Raw genomic sequence first — 11,773 nt, 5'->3', positions numbered from 1 at the left:
CGGGAAGATCTTTCGGCCATATGGCTCCCTGATAATGAATAGTAGATGTGGAAAACTTGCCCACGTGTCACCTGATCCCTTTTTAACCCTTGTCGCGTTGCCTTGCGAGCCTAGGGAGGGGCAAGCAGCCAGGGCGGGACACCGGCAGTCAGAGCCCGCGGTTCCAGATGATTCCTCGCTGCCCCTCCACTTATAAATGATAAATAGCTCATAAAATCACCTGGGAGGTTGATTTTAGTTTTGTCTTTAGTTCCCGAATGCCCTTATAAATTGAGTCGCAGTTTCGGGGTCAGAGCAGACTTAGCCGTGAACACGTAGCCGTAGCCCTTGCCAAGCCTCGATGTTGTTTGGCGGTCGAACCTGGGATCAAACCCGCGGGGTTCTTAACTCATTGACAGAGGCGGGAACTTATTTTGGCGGGTGGTTCACGAAGCTCAGAAAACAATTTTTAAGAGTTCTGACCTGATGAAAGAATAGAAGCAAGGAGGGAGTGGATGTAGTTACCAGAATCAAAGTGAAAAGTCATATGCCATAGAGGCTGGACTGTTTCTAGAAATACTGTCTGTCGCGTTTTAGAAGAAATCCAGACAGCTGTAATTAAAGACTGTATTCATCGATGGGTACGGATTAAAGCTCATGACTTGACACTTTTTTCCCCCCAGATTGCTTTGTTTTCCTTCTAAATATTAACAAAAGAATTCCATTCATTCAATGCTATTTATTGAGTGCTTACTATGTGCAGAGCACTGTACTAAGCGCTTGGAATGTACAAATAGGTAACAGATAGAGACAGTCCCTGCCCTTTGACGGGCTTACGGTCTAATCGGGGGAGACGGACAGACAGGAACAATAGCAATAAATAGAATCGAGGGGATGAACATCTCATTAAAAACAATAGCAAATAAATAGAATCAAGGTGATGTACATCTCATTAACAAGATAAATAGGGTAATGAAAATATATACAGTTTTCCAGATGGAAAGCAAACCAGACTCATCCAAAGAGGTTAAAATCAGGCCAAGCACCTGATTTTTCCAGGTTCCCAAGAGAATCTGTTTTTAGATTGAAATAATGTTCCACTGAAAGTTAGTCAGGGACACTCTCCCCTCCCCCCCCCCCCCCCCCCCCCCCCCCCCCCCCCGGCTCCCTCCCCTTTTCTTTTTTTTAAAGGCAGCTGAGAAATAAGTTGCCACTTTTTCCCTCGGTAGCTATTTAATGCAAGTTGCCTGGATACAAGCTCTGTAGAAGGTTTTCTCACCAATCGCTTTGGCTGTTAATCCACCTCCTGCCTATCTGTTTTTCAAAAAGCAGTAATTGTTAGTAAGGTGCTAATTAGCTAGAGACAGCTTAAACCGGAGAATACCAGATAGGCCGCGGGGTTCATTTGGACAGAAAACATCTTGTATTTTTTTCTAGGCCATCTTGGCAGCCCAGAGAAGAGGAGAAGATGTGGAGACCTCCAAGAAATGTAGGTATATGCGTCTTCCCCCCCCCCCCCCCCCCAAACTGAGTTTTAAGGTTTCATCCTGGTGTGTCTTTAGCCTCCAGCTTCAGGCGAGGGGGGTTGTGTATTCATCCGTCAAGCGGCCAAATACTTGGCGGCGGAACTGTTAACGCACTTGGGGTTCTGACCTCCCCAGGGGACAGAGAAAATATCTGTGAGATTTTATTTTACACCTTGTGAAGATGCCTCCGGAGCAAGTCCGACCCCTTCTGCCTCCCGTGACTAAGGAAACGCTGTGACCCCTGCCTTCTGGGTCTCTCTAACAAGGAAGCCTTGGGTTCATCCTGAAAGTCCCCCGTCCTGATGCTAAGGCCCCGTTTCATATCTTCGGTCGTGGGTTCGCAGATTTTCGAGCGTCGGGAAGAGCGAAGCGGCGCGAGAGAACTGATTGCAGAGTGTTTGTTTTCTCCCCCTGCCTCCCCTCCCACCTTTCCCCTTCCCTCTTGCCTTTTGACCCGAAGGGGCTGCTGGCCAGAACAAACAGCACTCAATCACCAAGAACACGGCCAAGCTGGACCGGGAGACCGAGGAGCTGCACCATGACAGAGTGACCCTGGAAGTGGGCAAAGTGATTCAGCAGGGGCGGCAGGGGAAGGGGCTGACGCAGAAAGATCTGGCCACAGTGAGTACCGGTCGTGGACGGGGAGGCCGAGGGAGAGCCTCCGAGCTCGCTCTTGTCAGTCAGCTGAGCCGTGGGGGAGGGGAAAGCCCGGCCACGCGGAGCATAAACGACTTTTTATTAAGCCTCCGAGGACTTCTCTTGTCTGACATCTTTTTAAAAGGCTTACGTGCCACTTAAATGCCGTCGACCCCGGTGAGATCACAGGCCCGGTGAGTTACGTATCCGGTCTGGGTAACGTTCAGGTCGCCCCGCCCTCTCCCAAAGCCCTTTGGGAACAGGAGTCAGCCTACAGCTGGTTAATTTGGATCTACCTCAGCGCTTAGTACAGTGCCTGGCACATAGTAAGCACTTAACAGACACCATCCTCCAAAAAAAACCTCATCTGATCTGTGTCCCTGAATGTTTCCTCTCCTGAACCGATGTGTTAAAGTCCACTTTTTCTTTAGAAAATCAACGAGAAGCCGCAAGTCATCGCTGACTACGAATGCGGAAGGGCCATTCCAAATAATCAGGTCCTGGGCAAGATCGAAAGAGCCATCGGTAAGTATCCTCAGCGATCCCGTTGACTCCACTGTGGCCGTGGAACGCTTAAGCTCGGAGTTTGTCTTTCTCTTCCCGGTGGTTTCCAAGATCAAGGGGCCCCTCGAGGAGTCGTGTAAGAGGGCATTTGGGATCTGTTCTTTTCCTCGGGTGGAATCTGGAATTAACTGGGTCCGGGGTTCTGGGAACTTGGTTTCCGAAGTGAAGTGGGCCCTAAAGGCTTTCAATCCCTGCCCCAGAGGTGGGTGGGAGGTTTAAGGGATGAGGGGAAGCCCTCCTGTAGCCCTCCCACATCCAATCCAGTGTCTGCCCAGACCTCCTTTGACGAATCTTTTTCCATCGACAAGACACCGGTGCTGGGACGCACATCCCCTAACATCCCTAACTCTGCCCCTCGTCACCCCTCCGAGGCGAACTGATCGTCAGCGAATTTATCCACACCCCTCTCGAACCTACGTCTTCTGCCTGCCTGCCTCCTGCGGTGACAAATCGCCAGTTCGGTTGTTGAGGCCTCTCTGGGATCCCGTTGGGGAGGGGGACGGTAACGAAGCGGGGGTCCCAGCCTCGCACCGACGCACGGCTGCCCATTTCAGCCCTCCCCGGGGCACCGGGAAACTCGTTCCCACGAGGATGCGGCTCGATCCTGTCTCGGGGGCCCCGGTGGGATGACCGGCTTGCGCCGCGTACTGTCCCGGTCTGCGAATTTCACTCGGGCCATAATGGTCAGCTCCCCCGCCCCCCTAAAAAAAGACTTCCTTTCCCAGGAGACTGCCCACTCTTTCTGGGCATTGTTCGGAAAGGAAATGGGAATGTACGCCCGTTCTCTTGTCTAGAATAAGACGACTTTAGTCCTACTCCATAATCTTGTCACTCTCGAATGGAATTAAGCCCTCTCCTGAGTACCTGAGGTCCAAAGGGAATCGGTCCCTCTCCGGGGCTTTACGCGGGCTTCTCTTTGCCAAACGGAAGAGGCCCCTCCTAGTCGTCCCCCGTGGTCCTCCGTGACGTCGGCCTCCTTAGACATTGCCGATCTCTCCCTTCGCCTGGAAGAGCCCGGATTTTACTGAGAAGCTTCCTTCCAGGTTCTGCAGCCGTCTCCCCCGGCCGCTCCTCGGTCTTTCGGCAGCTGTTCTTACCACCGTCACAGGCTGCGAGCCCCGTGTCGGGCTGGGATTGTTTCTGACTCCGTTCACTTGAACCTACCCCCCAAAGCGCTTAACTAACACCATTTTAAAAATAAAGCACTTCTTAGGTCCCTCGCCCGCTAACGGCGGTTCGCAGCTCCCCTCTGGATTCTTCTCAGCCGCTCCCACGGCTTCAGCTCTCGCCAGTCCGGCGTGGGCGCTGGCCTCTGGGATATCTCCACCCGATCGGCCCACTGGCGCCTCAAACGCGACGCGTGTCAGACTGAACTCTGCCCTCCCAAATCCATGCCTCCTCAGACCTTACCCATCCCAGCAGACATCGCCACCTTCCGTACCCTCCCCCCGAAGCCCGCTACTCTGTTATCCCTGACACCTCTCTGCCCTTCTCACCTCACATCCGCTCAGCTCCTAAGCCCTGCCGGGTTTCCGAGCTCTGCCCTTTCCTTCCCGTCCAGAGGGCCCCCCCCCCCCCGTTGGTCCTAAATCAGCCTCTCCGCCTCCAGCTGCTTTCCTCTCCGGTCTGTACTTCATTTTTCACCTCCCCGCTCCTCAGAAGACTCCTCTGGTCATCCATTCCGCAAAAAGCAGCGCCTTGTGAAGATCGGCCCCAAGCAGCCCCATCACCGATCTCCCTCTTACAGTGTAGTTCTCTTCTCCCACTAGACCCCAGCTCACACTCTACAATCCTCCCACGCTAGTCCGCCGGCTGGGCTTTGTCTGGGACTTTCCCACCTCCGGATTCTCGCTCTGGAACTTCCTCCCCTTTCAAATCCTTGACCACGGGTCTCCCCGTCGTCAAATCCGCTTCTCCAGGACACATTCCCTGGTTGGACTCCATCTTCTCAGAGCCTCCCTTAACTCTTATTCACCTACTCTTAGCCCTTATGTGTATTTTCAACCTATATTGACCTGTGCCTATCGGTCTATTTCTCCCTGTTTTCGTAGCGTGGCTAAGCGGAGAGAACCCGGGCCTGGGAGTCAGAGGATCTGAGTTCTAATCCCTACCGCTTGCCTCCTGTGTGACCTCGGGCAAGCCACTTCGCTTCTCAGTCCCTCAGTTTCCTCATCTGTTAAATGAGGTTTACTCCCCTCTCTGCCTCCTCTTTAGTTCGTTCATTCAGTCGTATTTATTGAGTGCTTTCCGTGTGAAGTGAGCTAGTTTGGCGGACGTGAGGAGGGAGGGCGTCGCAGGCCAGAGGTAGGACGTGGGCCGGGGGTCGACGGCGGGACGGGCGAGGACGAGGCCCGGCGAGAAGGTGAGCGGCACCAGAGGAGCGGAGTGTGCGGGCTGGGATGGAGAAGGGAGGTGAGGTAGGAGGGGGCAAGGGGATGGACGGCTTCGAAGGCAAGAGCGAGGAGTTTTTCCCCCGATAGTGATGGTATTCGTTAAGCGCTTACTGTGTGCCAAGCACTGTTCTAAGCCCTGGGGTGGATACAAGGTAACAGGTCGTCCCACTTGGGCCCGCAGTCTTCATCCGCGTTTTCCAGATGAGGCAACCGAGGCCCAGAGCAGTGAAGCGACGTGCCCCAAGTCACACAGCTGACGAGTGGCGGAGCCGGGATTGGAACCCACGACCTCTGGCTCCCAGAGCCGCGCTCTTGCCACTGAGCCACGCTGCTTCTCACTTAATCGGGGTCTTCACCCGACCTGATTATCTTCTGCCAATCCCAGTACTTAGTGGCTTGTGTCGTATTTAACGGTTTCTCCCAGTAAGGTTGTAGGCGTCTTGAGGGCAGGGACCGTGCCGTCAGCACTTTCCGTACAGTAGGCGCTCAGTAAATACTACTGATTGAGTGTCTTTTTACTACAGGGAGAGGCATACTTTCTTATGGGGAGCAGTTTGTCAGTGGTATTTATTTAGTGCTTACCATGGGCCGAGCACTTTACTAAGCCCCTGGGAGAGTACAGCAGGGTCAGCCGACGTGTTCCGTGGCCACAGCGGTCTAGAATTTGGGGATTTGTGACGTGGGGAACCAGAGAATGCGGCCCGGCGGGGGCTTGTTAGAGAAAGTGGTGATTACGGGTTGGGGCCAGCCAAACGTCTCGGACCTGACGGGTCTTGCAAAATCATGGTTACGACCACCCCGCGGTCGGTTCCTTCTGCACTGAAACGGCTAACCTGATCTCGGCTCCGCCACTTGCCCGCCGTGTGACCTTGGGTAGGTCACTTCTCCTTACTTCCGTCACCTCGTCTTTAAAATGGGGATTGAGACTGTGAGCCCCACGTGGGACGGCGACCGTGCCCAACCCGATCTGCTTCTCTCCACCCCGGGGCTTCCTAGGGTGCCTGGCACACGGTAAGCACGTCACGGGTGCCATTTTGTTATTAATAAATGGAGGTGCGAGGAGAGAGAAAGTCACGGTGAAGCCCTGAAACCCCGTCTCTCTTTTCAGGTCTCAAGCTCCGGGGGAAGGACGTTGGGAAGCCACTTGAAACAGGCCCAAAGGGGAAATGAGAACAAAGCCTCGAAGTCAGTTGTGGAGACTGATCTCGTCTGGCTGGTTCTCCCGAGCCAGCCAAGCCAACGTGCGCGTTCACGGCTAGCTGAACATCAGGGCAGCAGACTCGTTGGGGACAACCCGCCGGATCTGTACTTGTTGTAGAAAGACAAAAAAACCATTGCAAATCAAATGATGTTCCTTGGCTCTCCTTTCTTTCGTCCGTCTCCTCCTTCCTGCTTCCCGTTAATAGGGCCTCTCCTCTTCACCAGCGGACAGGCGTCGGTTTAGGAAGAGTCGTCACCTCAAGACGTGAGGGTACTGGGAATTGGGATCGAGTCCCGTTGACCTGGGGACGGGGTGGTTGGGTCGGGGTGTATTGGGGGGGTCTCCAGGGAGCCCCGGTCTGCGTCTTGGGAAAGCGAGTCGCGTCGCCTTCAGCGACTTGCGCGCTCTCTAGCCCGCTAGAAGAGAACCTCGTGAAACGCGTGTCCCTTCACGGTATGGTCCTTTGGCGATTTCTCTTGGTTGTTGATTTCTCGACCCCGCCTTCCCCCGGCAGGTATTGCCCCGTTAGCATTTACTGAGCCCCGGCTGGTGCCGGGCACCGGGCTAAGCCCTGGGGAAGAGGGCGAAGGGGTTGTAATCCCAGAGTAAGGCGGCTTGCTCGCGGACACGGGACGGGGAAGACGGGCGTCAGAAAAACACCGCAACGGGGACGAGGGTAAGAACGAGAAGAGGGACAGGACATTGTGGCGGAAGGGCGGACTTCCGGCTCCTCACGGTCTCTGCTGCTGGCGAACGAGAAGGAATCTGAGCTCTTTGGGCAACCCGGTGTTCACTCGTTCATTCGGTCCTACTTATCGAGCACTTCGCGGGTACAATTCGGCAATAGATGGAGACAGTCCCTACCCCACAACGGGCTCGAGCTCCTTGGAATAAGTGGAGAGCTGTTTTCCTCCTCCGCTTCGCGGGCAGTAAATAATTACGGCATCGGTCGAGCGCTTACGAGCGCCGGGGCGGATGCGAGCAAATGGGGTTGGACACGATCCCTGTCCCGCCGAGGGCTCGCCGTCTTGACCGCCATCTTACAGATGAGGTAACGGCGGCCCAGAGGAGTCGAGTGCCGACGCGCGGCAGAGCCGGTAAACCAGGTTGACATGGAGTATACCGCCGTACCTCGCTGAGATTACAGACAGACTGGCCGGCCCCCAGCTTAGGGTTTCTCCGGGACAAGAGAAGCCAAGCTGCCCTTTGGGTTCTTTGGCGAAACTCACACTGGAAAGGTAAGTGGTATTTATTGAGCGCTTCCCGTGTTCAGGGTTTGCTGGACTATCCACTTGGGAGAGGATGAGGACGACGACGGTATTTGTTCAGCGCTCGCTATGAGCTAAACACCGTTCTAAGCCCTGGGGTGGATCCCGCGGGGGGGATCACCGGCTCCATCCCCGTTTTCCAGCTGAGGCACAGAGAAGTCAAGTGACTTGCCCAAGACTCGTTTAGAACAGATCTTGACACGTGGTAAGCACTGAAAAAATACCCTCATAATCAACATTATTTATTCTTCTAGACCGGCGAGCACGCTGGGGGCAGGGATTATCTCTGTTGCCGACTCGTACTTCCCAAACCCTTAGGCCCGTGCTCCGCACGCAGTAAGCGTTCAGTAAATACGACTGAATGAACAAATTTATTGAGCGCTTACTGTGTACAGAGCTCTGTCCTAAGCACTTGGGAAGGTACCGAGGCAGTAGGCGTGTTCCCCGCCCCCAAGGAGCTTCACGGGTTCTCTTGTAATCGCAGAAGTGGATTCCTCCCGAGCGGGGAGCGCTCGTGGGTGGGAGCAAGCCGCCTCATCGCCTGCGAACAAACCATAAGCAAATTCCACCTGGGGGGGTTTGCCACGCGCGAGTAACACGTAAGCAGAGTCCTCCCGCCAGGAAAGCTCTGATATCATTGATCATACTGCTCCCGAAAGGGAGGTTCCAATTCGCCGTGTCCAAAATAATCAAATCATTCAATTCACCCCGCGGAATAAATCTCGGCCTTTCCGACCCCGGTCTCTCCCCCGCCACGCCGGTTCCCCAACGAACCCGTCCCCGGGCGATGGGTGACGCCGTCTTTGTCATCGGAGCCTTTCGGTCTGTCCCCTCATCCACCCACCTCACCTCCCTCCACAAAAAATAGGCCACATCTACCCTCCTTGAGCTAGCTTCCACCCTCCCTCACCGTTCGCTGCTCTCACCCCGCCCTCCACGAGTCTACGGCGAAGCAGGGGCTGCCCCCTCGAAGACGCAACTCAGAGCCACGGATTCAATCGATCACATTTACTTCCGGGACACCGATTACAAATCATCCATTCGAATCAAAGGAGGAGCCTTCCCCCAAAGAACGGTTCTCGGCCCGTCAAGGTCGGGCTGTACGGCCCGAGGCCGCGGTGCGGGGGAAGAGGGCGTTCCTCTCGGAGGCCTCGGGGAGTTTCCTAACGCTCCCGGAAGTTGCAACGCCTACAGGGCCATCGCCGGTTTTCCTCGGAAGCCGGGGCGCGCCAGAGCCGGCCGGGAGCGGGCCGGCCGAACAGGGGGCGCCGGCGCCTACTGGTCTCCCGTTACCGACGGCAGGGTGACACGGTCCTGGAAGGACAAGGGAGGAGAGACCTCGCTGAGCCTCGTCTTCCCGGGCGGAGGCGGGCGAGGGGCGCCCCGACGGGACGGCCGACGGCGGGGCCCGGCGCCTCGGCTTCCACGAGGCGGTGCTCGGCCGAGCTTTAGCCTCTCGGGAAGCCCCGGCTTGGAGCGGGCCCGTGTGCTCGTTGTGGGTGAGGGACGTCTGTTGTATCGCCATCCTGTCCTCTCCCGAGGGCTCAGTACAGCGTCCCGTACACGGTCAGCGCTCGACGCACACCATCGACCCACGGCCGGTCCCCTGCCGTTTCCTCCCAGGAGGGGGGAGCGTGCGGACAGGCGAGAGAGGGGCCGAGGAAGGTCCGGGGAGGGGTCGGCGGGCTTCGGGGCTCGGCGGGACGGAAGGGGGTAGAAACGGCGCCTTCCCGGGGGCGCTTCTCACTCGCGGGCACCGGGGGCTCACCTCGTTGAAGACGACGTTTTCGAAGCCCGGAGCCACGACGCCCTCCACGCTCTTCCTCGCGAACGGGCCCCCTTTCTTCTGCTTGATCCAGCGCCGGCCCCCGACCGCGACCAGCCCCAGGAGCACCGTGGCCAGGATGGCGCCGGCCACCCCCACGGCCACCGATGACACCCGCGGGGTCTCCTCTGCGGGGACGAGGAGGTGGACTGAGCCCACCCCACTGGGCTCTCCCGAGCGCTCGGTACCACGCTCTGAACACGGGAGCCTGTCTACTCACTCCAGGGGCTCCCTCGAGCGCTCAGTACGCTCCCCTGCACACCGCAGCCCGAAAGCTCCTCCAAGGCACGGATCCCGCCTATTCACCCTACCGCGCTCTCCCACGCTGTCCGTCCGCCGTTCCGCCCTCGGCTTTAGGATTCTCTTTAGGGCAGGTTCCCTCTCCGCTTACTCCGTGGGGCGGTTGAGGCCTTCCCGGACCGAGCCCCCCCGTTTCCCCCGCTCCTCCTCCCCTCCCCGTCGCCCCGACTCCCTCCCTCTGCTCCACCGCCCCCCTCCCCACCCCACGACACTTGGGTGTCTATGTACGTATTTATAACTCTACCGATTTCTATCGATGATGCGTACAGATCTATAATTCCATTTATTTATATCGATGCCTGTTTACTTCTTTCGATGCCCGTCTCCCCCCTTCTAGACCGCGAGGCCGGCGTGGGCAGGGACCGCCTCTACCTGTCGCCCAACTGTACCTCCCAAGCGCCCTGCACACGGTAAGCGCTCGATGAGTACGGCCGAATGAACCAAGGACTCTCTCCGGCGCCCGGTCCTCGCACGGAGCAGACAGCTCCCGGAGGGCAGAGGTCTTGTGTTTTACTTCCACCGGACTCTCCCAACTGCGGATCGTAAACCCCTCAAAGGCCGGGATCGTGTGTACTTACTCTGCCGTGCTCTCCTACGCGCTCAGTACAGTGCTCTGCACACGGCAGGCTACTGTAAGATCGCGTCTGCTGACTTTATTCCACGCTCCCTCGATAAATACGACCCATCGGTCGACTGAGGCAACCGGGAAGCTCCCTGATTTCCTTCCTAGGTCCAGGGTCAACCAGTCCCGAAATCTCCCTTTCCCTCTTGCTGGGGAACCCGAACCCCTCAGGAAAGTCCCTGGCACGGCCTGACGGAGAAGGCTTCTGTAACCTGGGGCAGCCCCCGTCTCTTCTTCCTCTCCCCCTTTCCCTCCTGCGAGGGCTGGAAATACCCGGGCTGGAGGACCCTCCCCCTCCACCCGGAGTACCCTCACATCAGGGCCCAGGGTTGGGAGACACCCCCCGTGTCGTCCCCCCCCCGACCGGGGGGACACCTTGGGGATTCCTAGGGCAGTGGCCCCAGCTCGACTGGAAGGGCAAACCGGACGGGAATTCCGTGAGCCGCCCAGTGATGCCTGCTACGTGACCTTGGACAAGTCACCAGACCTCTCCGTGCCTCACTTAACTCAGCGGTAAAATGGGGATTAAGACGGTGAGCCTCATGTGGGACCGGGACTGTATCCAACCCCGCGCTTAGCACAGTGCCTGGCCTATAGTAAGCGCTTAACAGATATCATCATTCTGGAGGTCAGACTCGGTTTCCCCAGTCACTAACGCCAACGAAAACTAAAACAGGTGATCGTCAGTTAACTTCTTGGAATTGGGAACGTTCCAGCCAACGTCTCTGCTCCCGGCCCTGTCCCCGGGGCTCCCCCAGGGGCCCGGGTGAGGCCAAGTCGTCCCCGCCGACTGCCCATCCCTGACTCCCCTCGAAACGTGGCCCGGGCAGGCCCGGCCGAGGCGGTCCCGGGAGTCCCCTCCCGCCTCCGCTCCACTGTTCGCAAGAAGCCACGGTGGCGGGGAGGCAGGGGGAGCGGGAGAGAGACGGAGATAGAGAGAGGTAGGACAACCGGGTCCCGGGGATGTGCCAGGCAGAGAGGCAGAAGCCAAGAGGTCCCGGCCGCCGTCCGAGAGTCGGGACTTAGTCTCCCGCGGGCCGCCGGCCGGGGGAGGCCCGCAGCCCGATCGACAATCCAAGTTCCTCCTCGGATTGTTTGGGGGGTCCTGGGCCTGGCCCTTCCTGGCTTTGAGCTTCCACCTCCCCCTCCGTAAAAAGGGCGCGGCGAGGGGGATGGATCCCGATCGCCGACGGGCCCAGAAAGGCACAGGGCGGGAGGGAGAAAAAGCAGAGGGAGATGGCCGGGGCGAACCGGAGGAGCCCGCCGTCGGCCGAGGACGCCGAATCCCCGGTCCCGCCGACGGGGATCCCGGGCGGTTCTGTCGACCGTCTCCTCCCCCAGACCTAAGGCTCATCCTAGTCTCCCAAGCGCTTAGTACGGTGCTTCGCACGCAGTAGACGCTCAGTAGATCTGATGGAACGACTACCAGCCTCCACGCCGGCCTCTCTGCCGCCAGTCT

At 57.6% G+C, this 11,773-nt stretch overlaps 2 protein-coding genes across 2 annotated transcripts in view; one reads left to right on the top strand and one right to left on the bottom strand.

The window, feature by feature from the left end:
- The first annotated feature begins 975 nt into the window (after positions 1–975).
- LOC100085594 (endothelial differentiation-related factor 1) lies at positions 976–6,444 on the top strand. The gene is made up of 5 exons (XM_029054199.1): positions 976–1,005; positions 1,417–1,468; positions 1,966–2,126; positions 2,573–2,666; positions 6,207–6,444. The coding sequence occupies exons 1-5, from the start codon at positions 976–978 to the stop codon at positions 6,266–6,268; spliced, it is 399 nt and encodes a 132-aa protein (XP_028910032.1). The 3' UTR covers positions 6,269–6,444.
- Positions 6,445–8,554: 2,110 nt separating this feature from the next.
- Positions 8,555–11,773, bottom strand: part of MAMDC4 (MAM domain containing 4) — a 28,835-nt gene continuing 25,616 nt past the window's right edge. Inside the window, exons 28-29 of the mRNA XM_039910684.1 lie at positions 9,336–9,520; positions 8,555–8,881 (exon numbers count right to left, since the gene is read on the bottom strand). Coding sequence (XP_039766618.1) covers positions 8,843–8,881; positions 9,336–9,520 — 224 coding nt within the window. The 3' untranslated portion in view covers positions 8,555–8,842. The remainder of the gene's footprint in view (positions 8,882–9,335; positions 9,521–11,773) is intronic.

The sequence above is a fragment of the Ornithorhynchus anatinus genome, chromosome X4 (assembly GCF_004115215.2).
Source record: "Ornithorhynchus anatinus isolate Pmale09 chromosome X4, mOrnAna1.pri.v4, whole genome shotgun sequence".
Lineage (NCBI taxonomy): Eukaryota > Metazoa > Chordata > Mammalia > Monotremata > Ornithorhynchidae > Ornithorhynchus > Ornithorhynchus anatinus.
The sequence above is the reverse complement of the archived record's forward strand: the minus strand, read 5'-3'. Positions and strand labels throughout refer to the sequence as shown.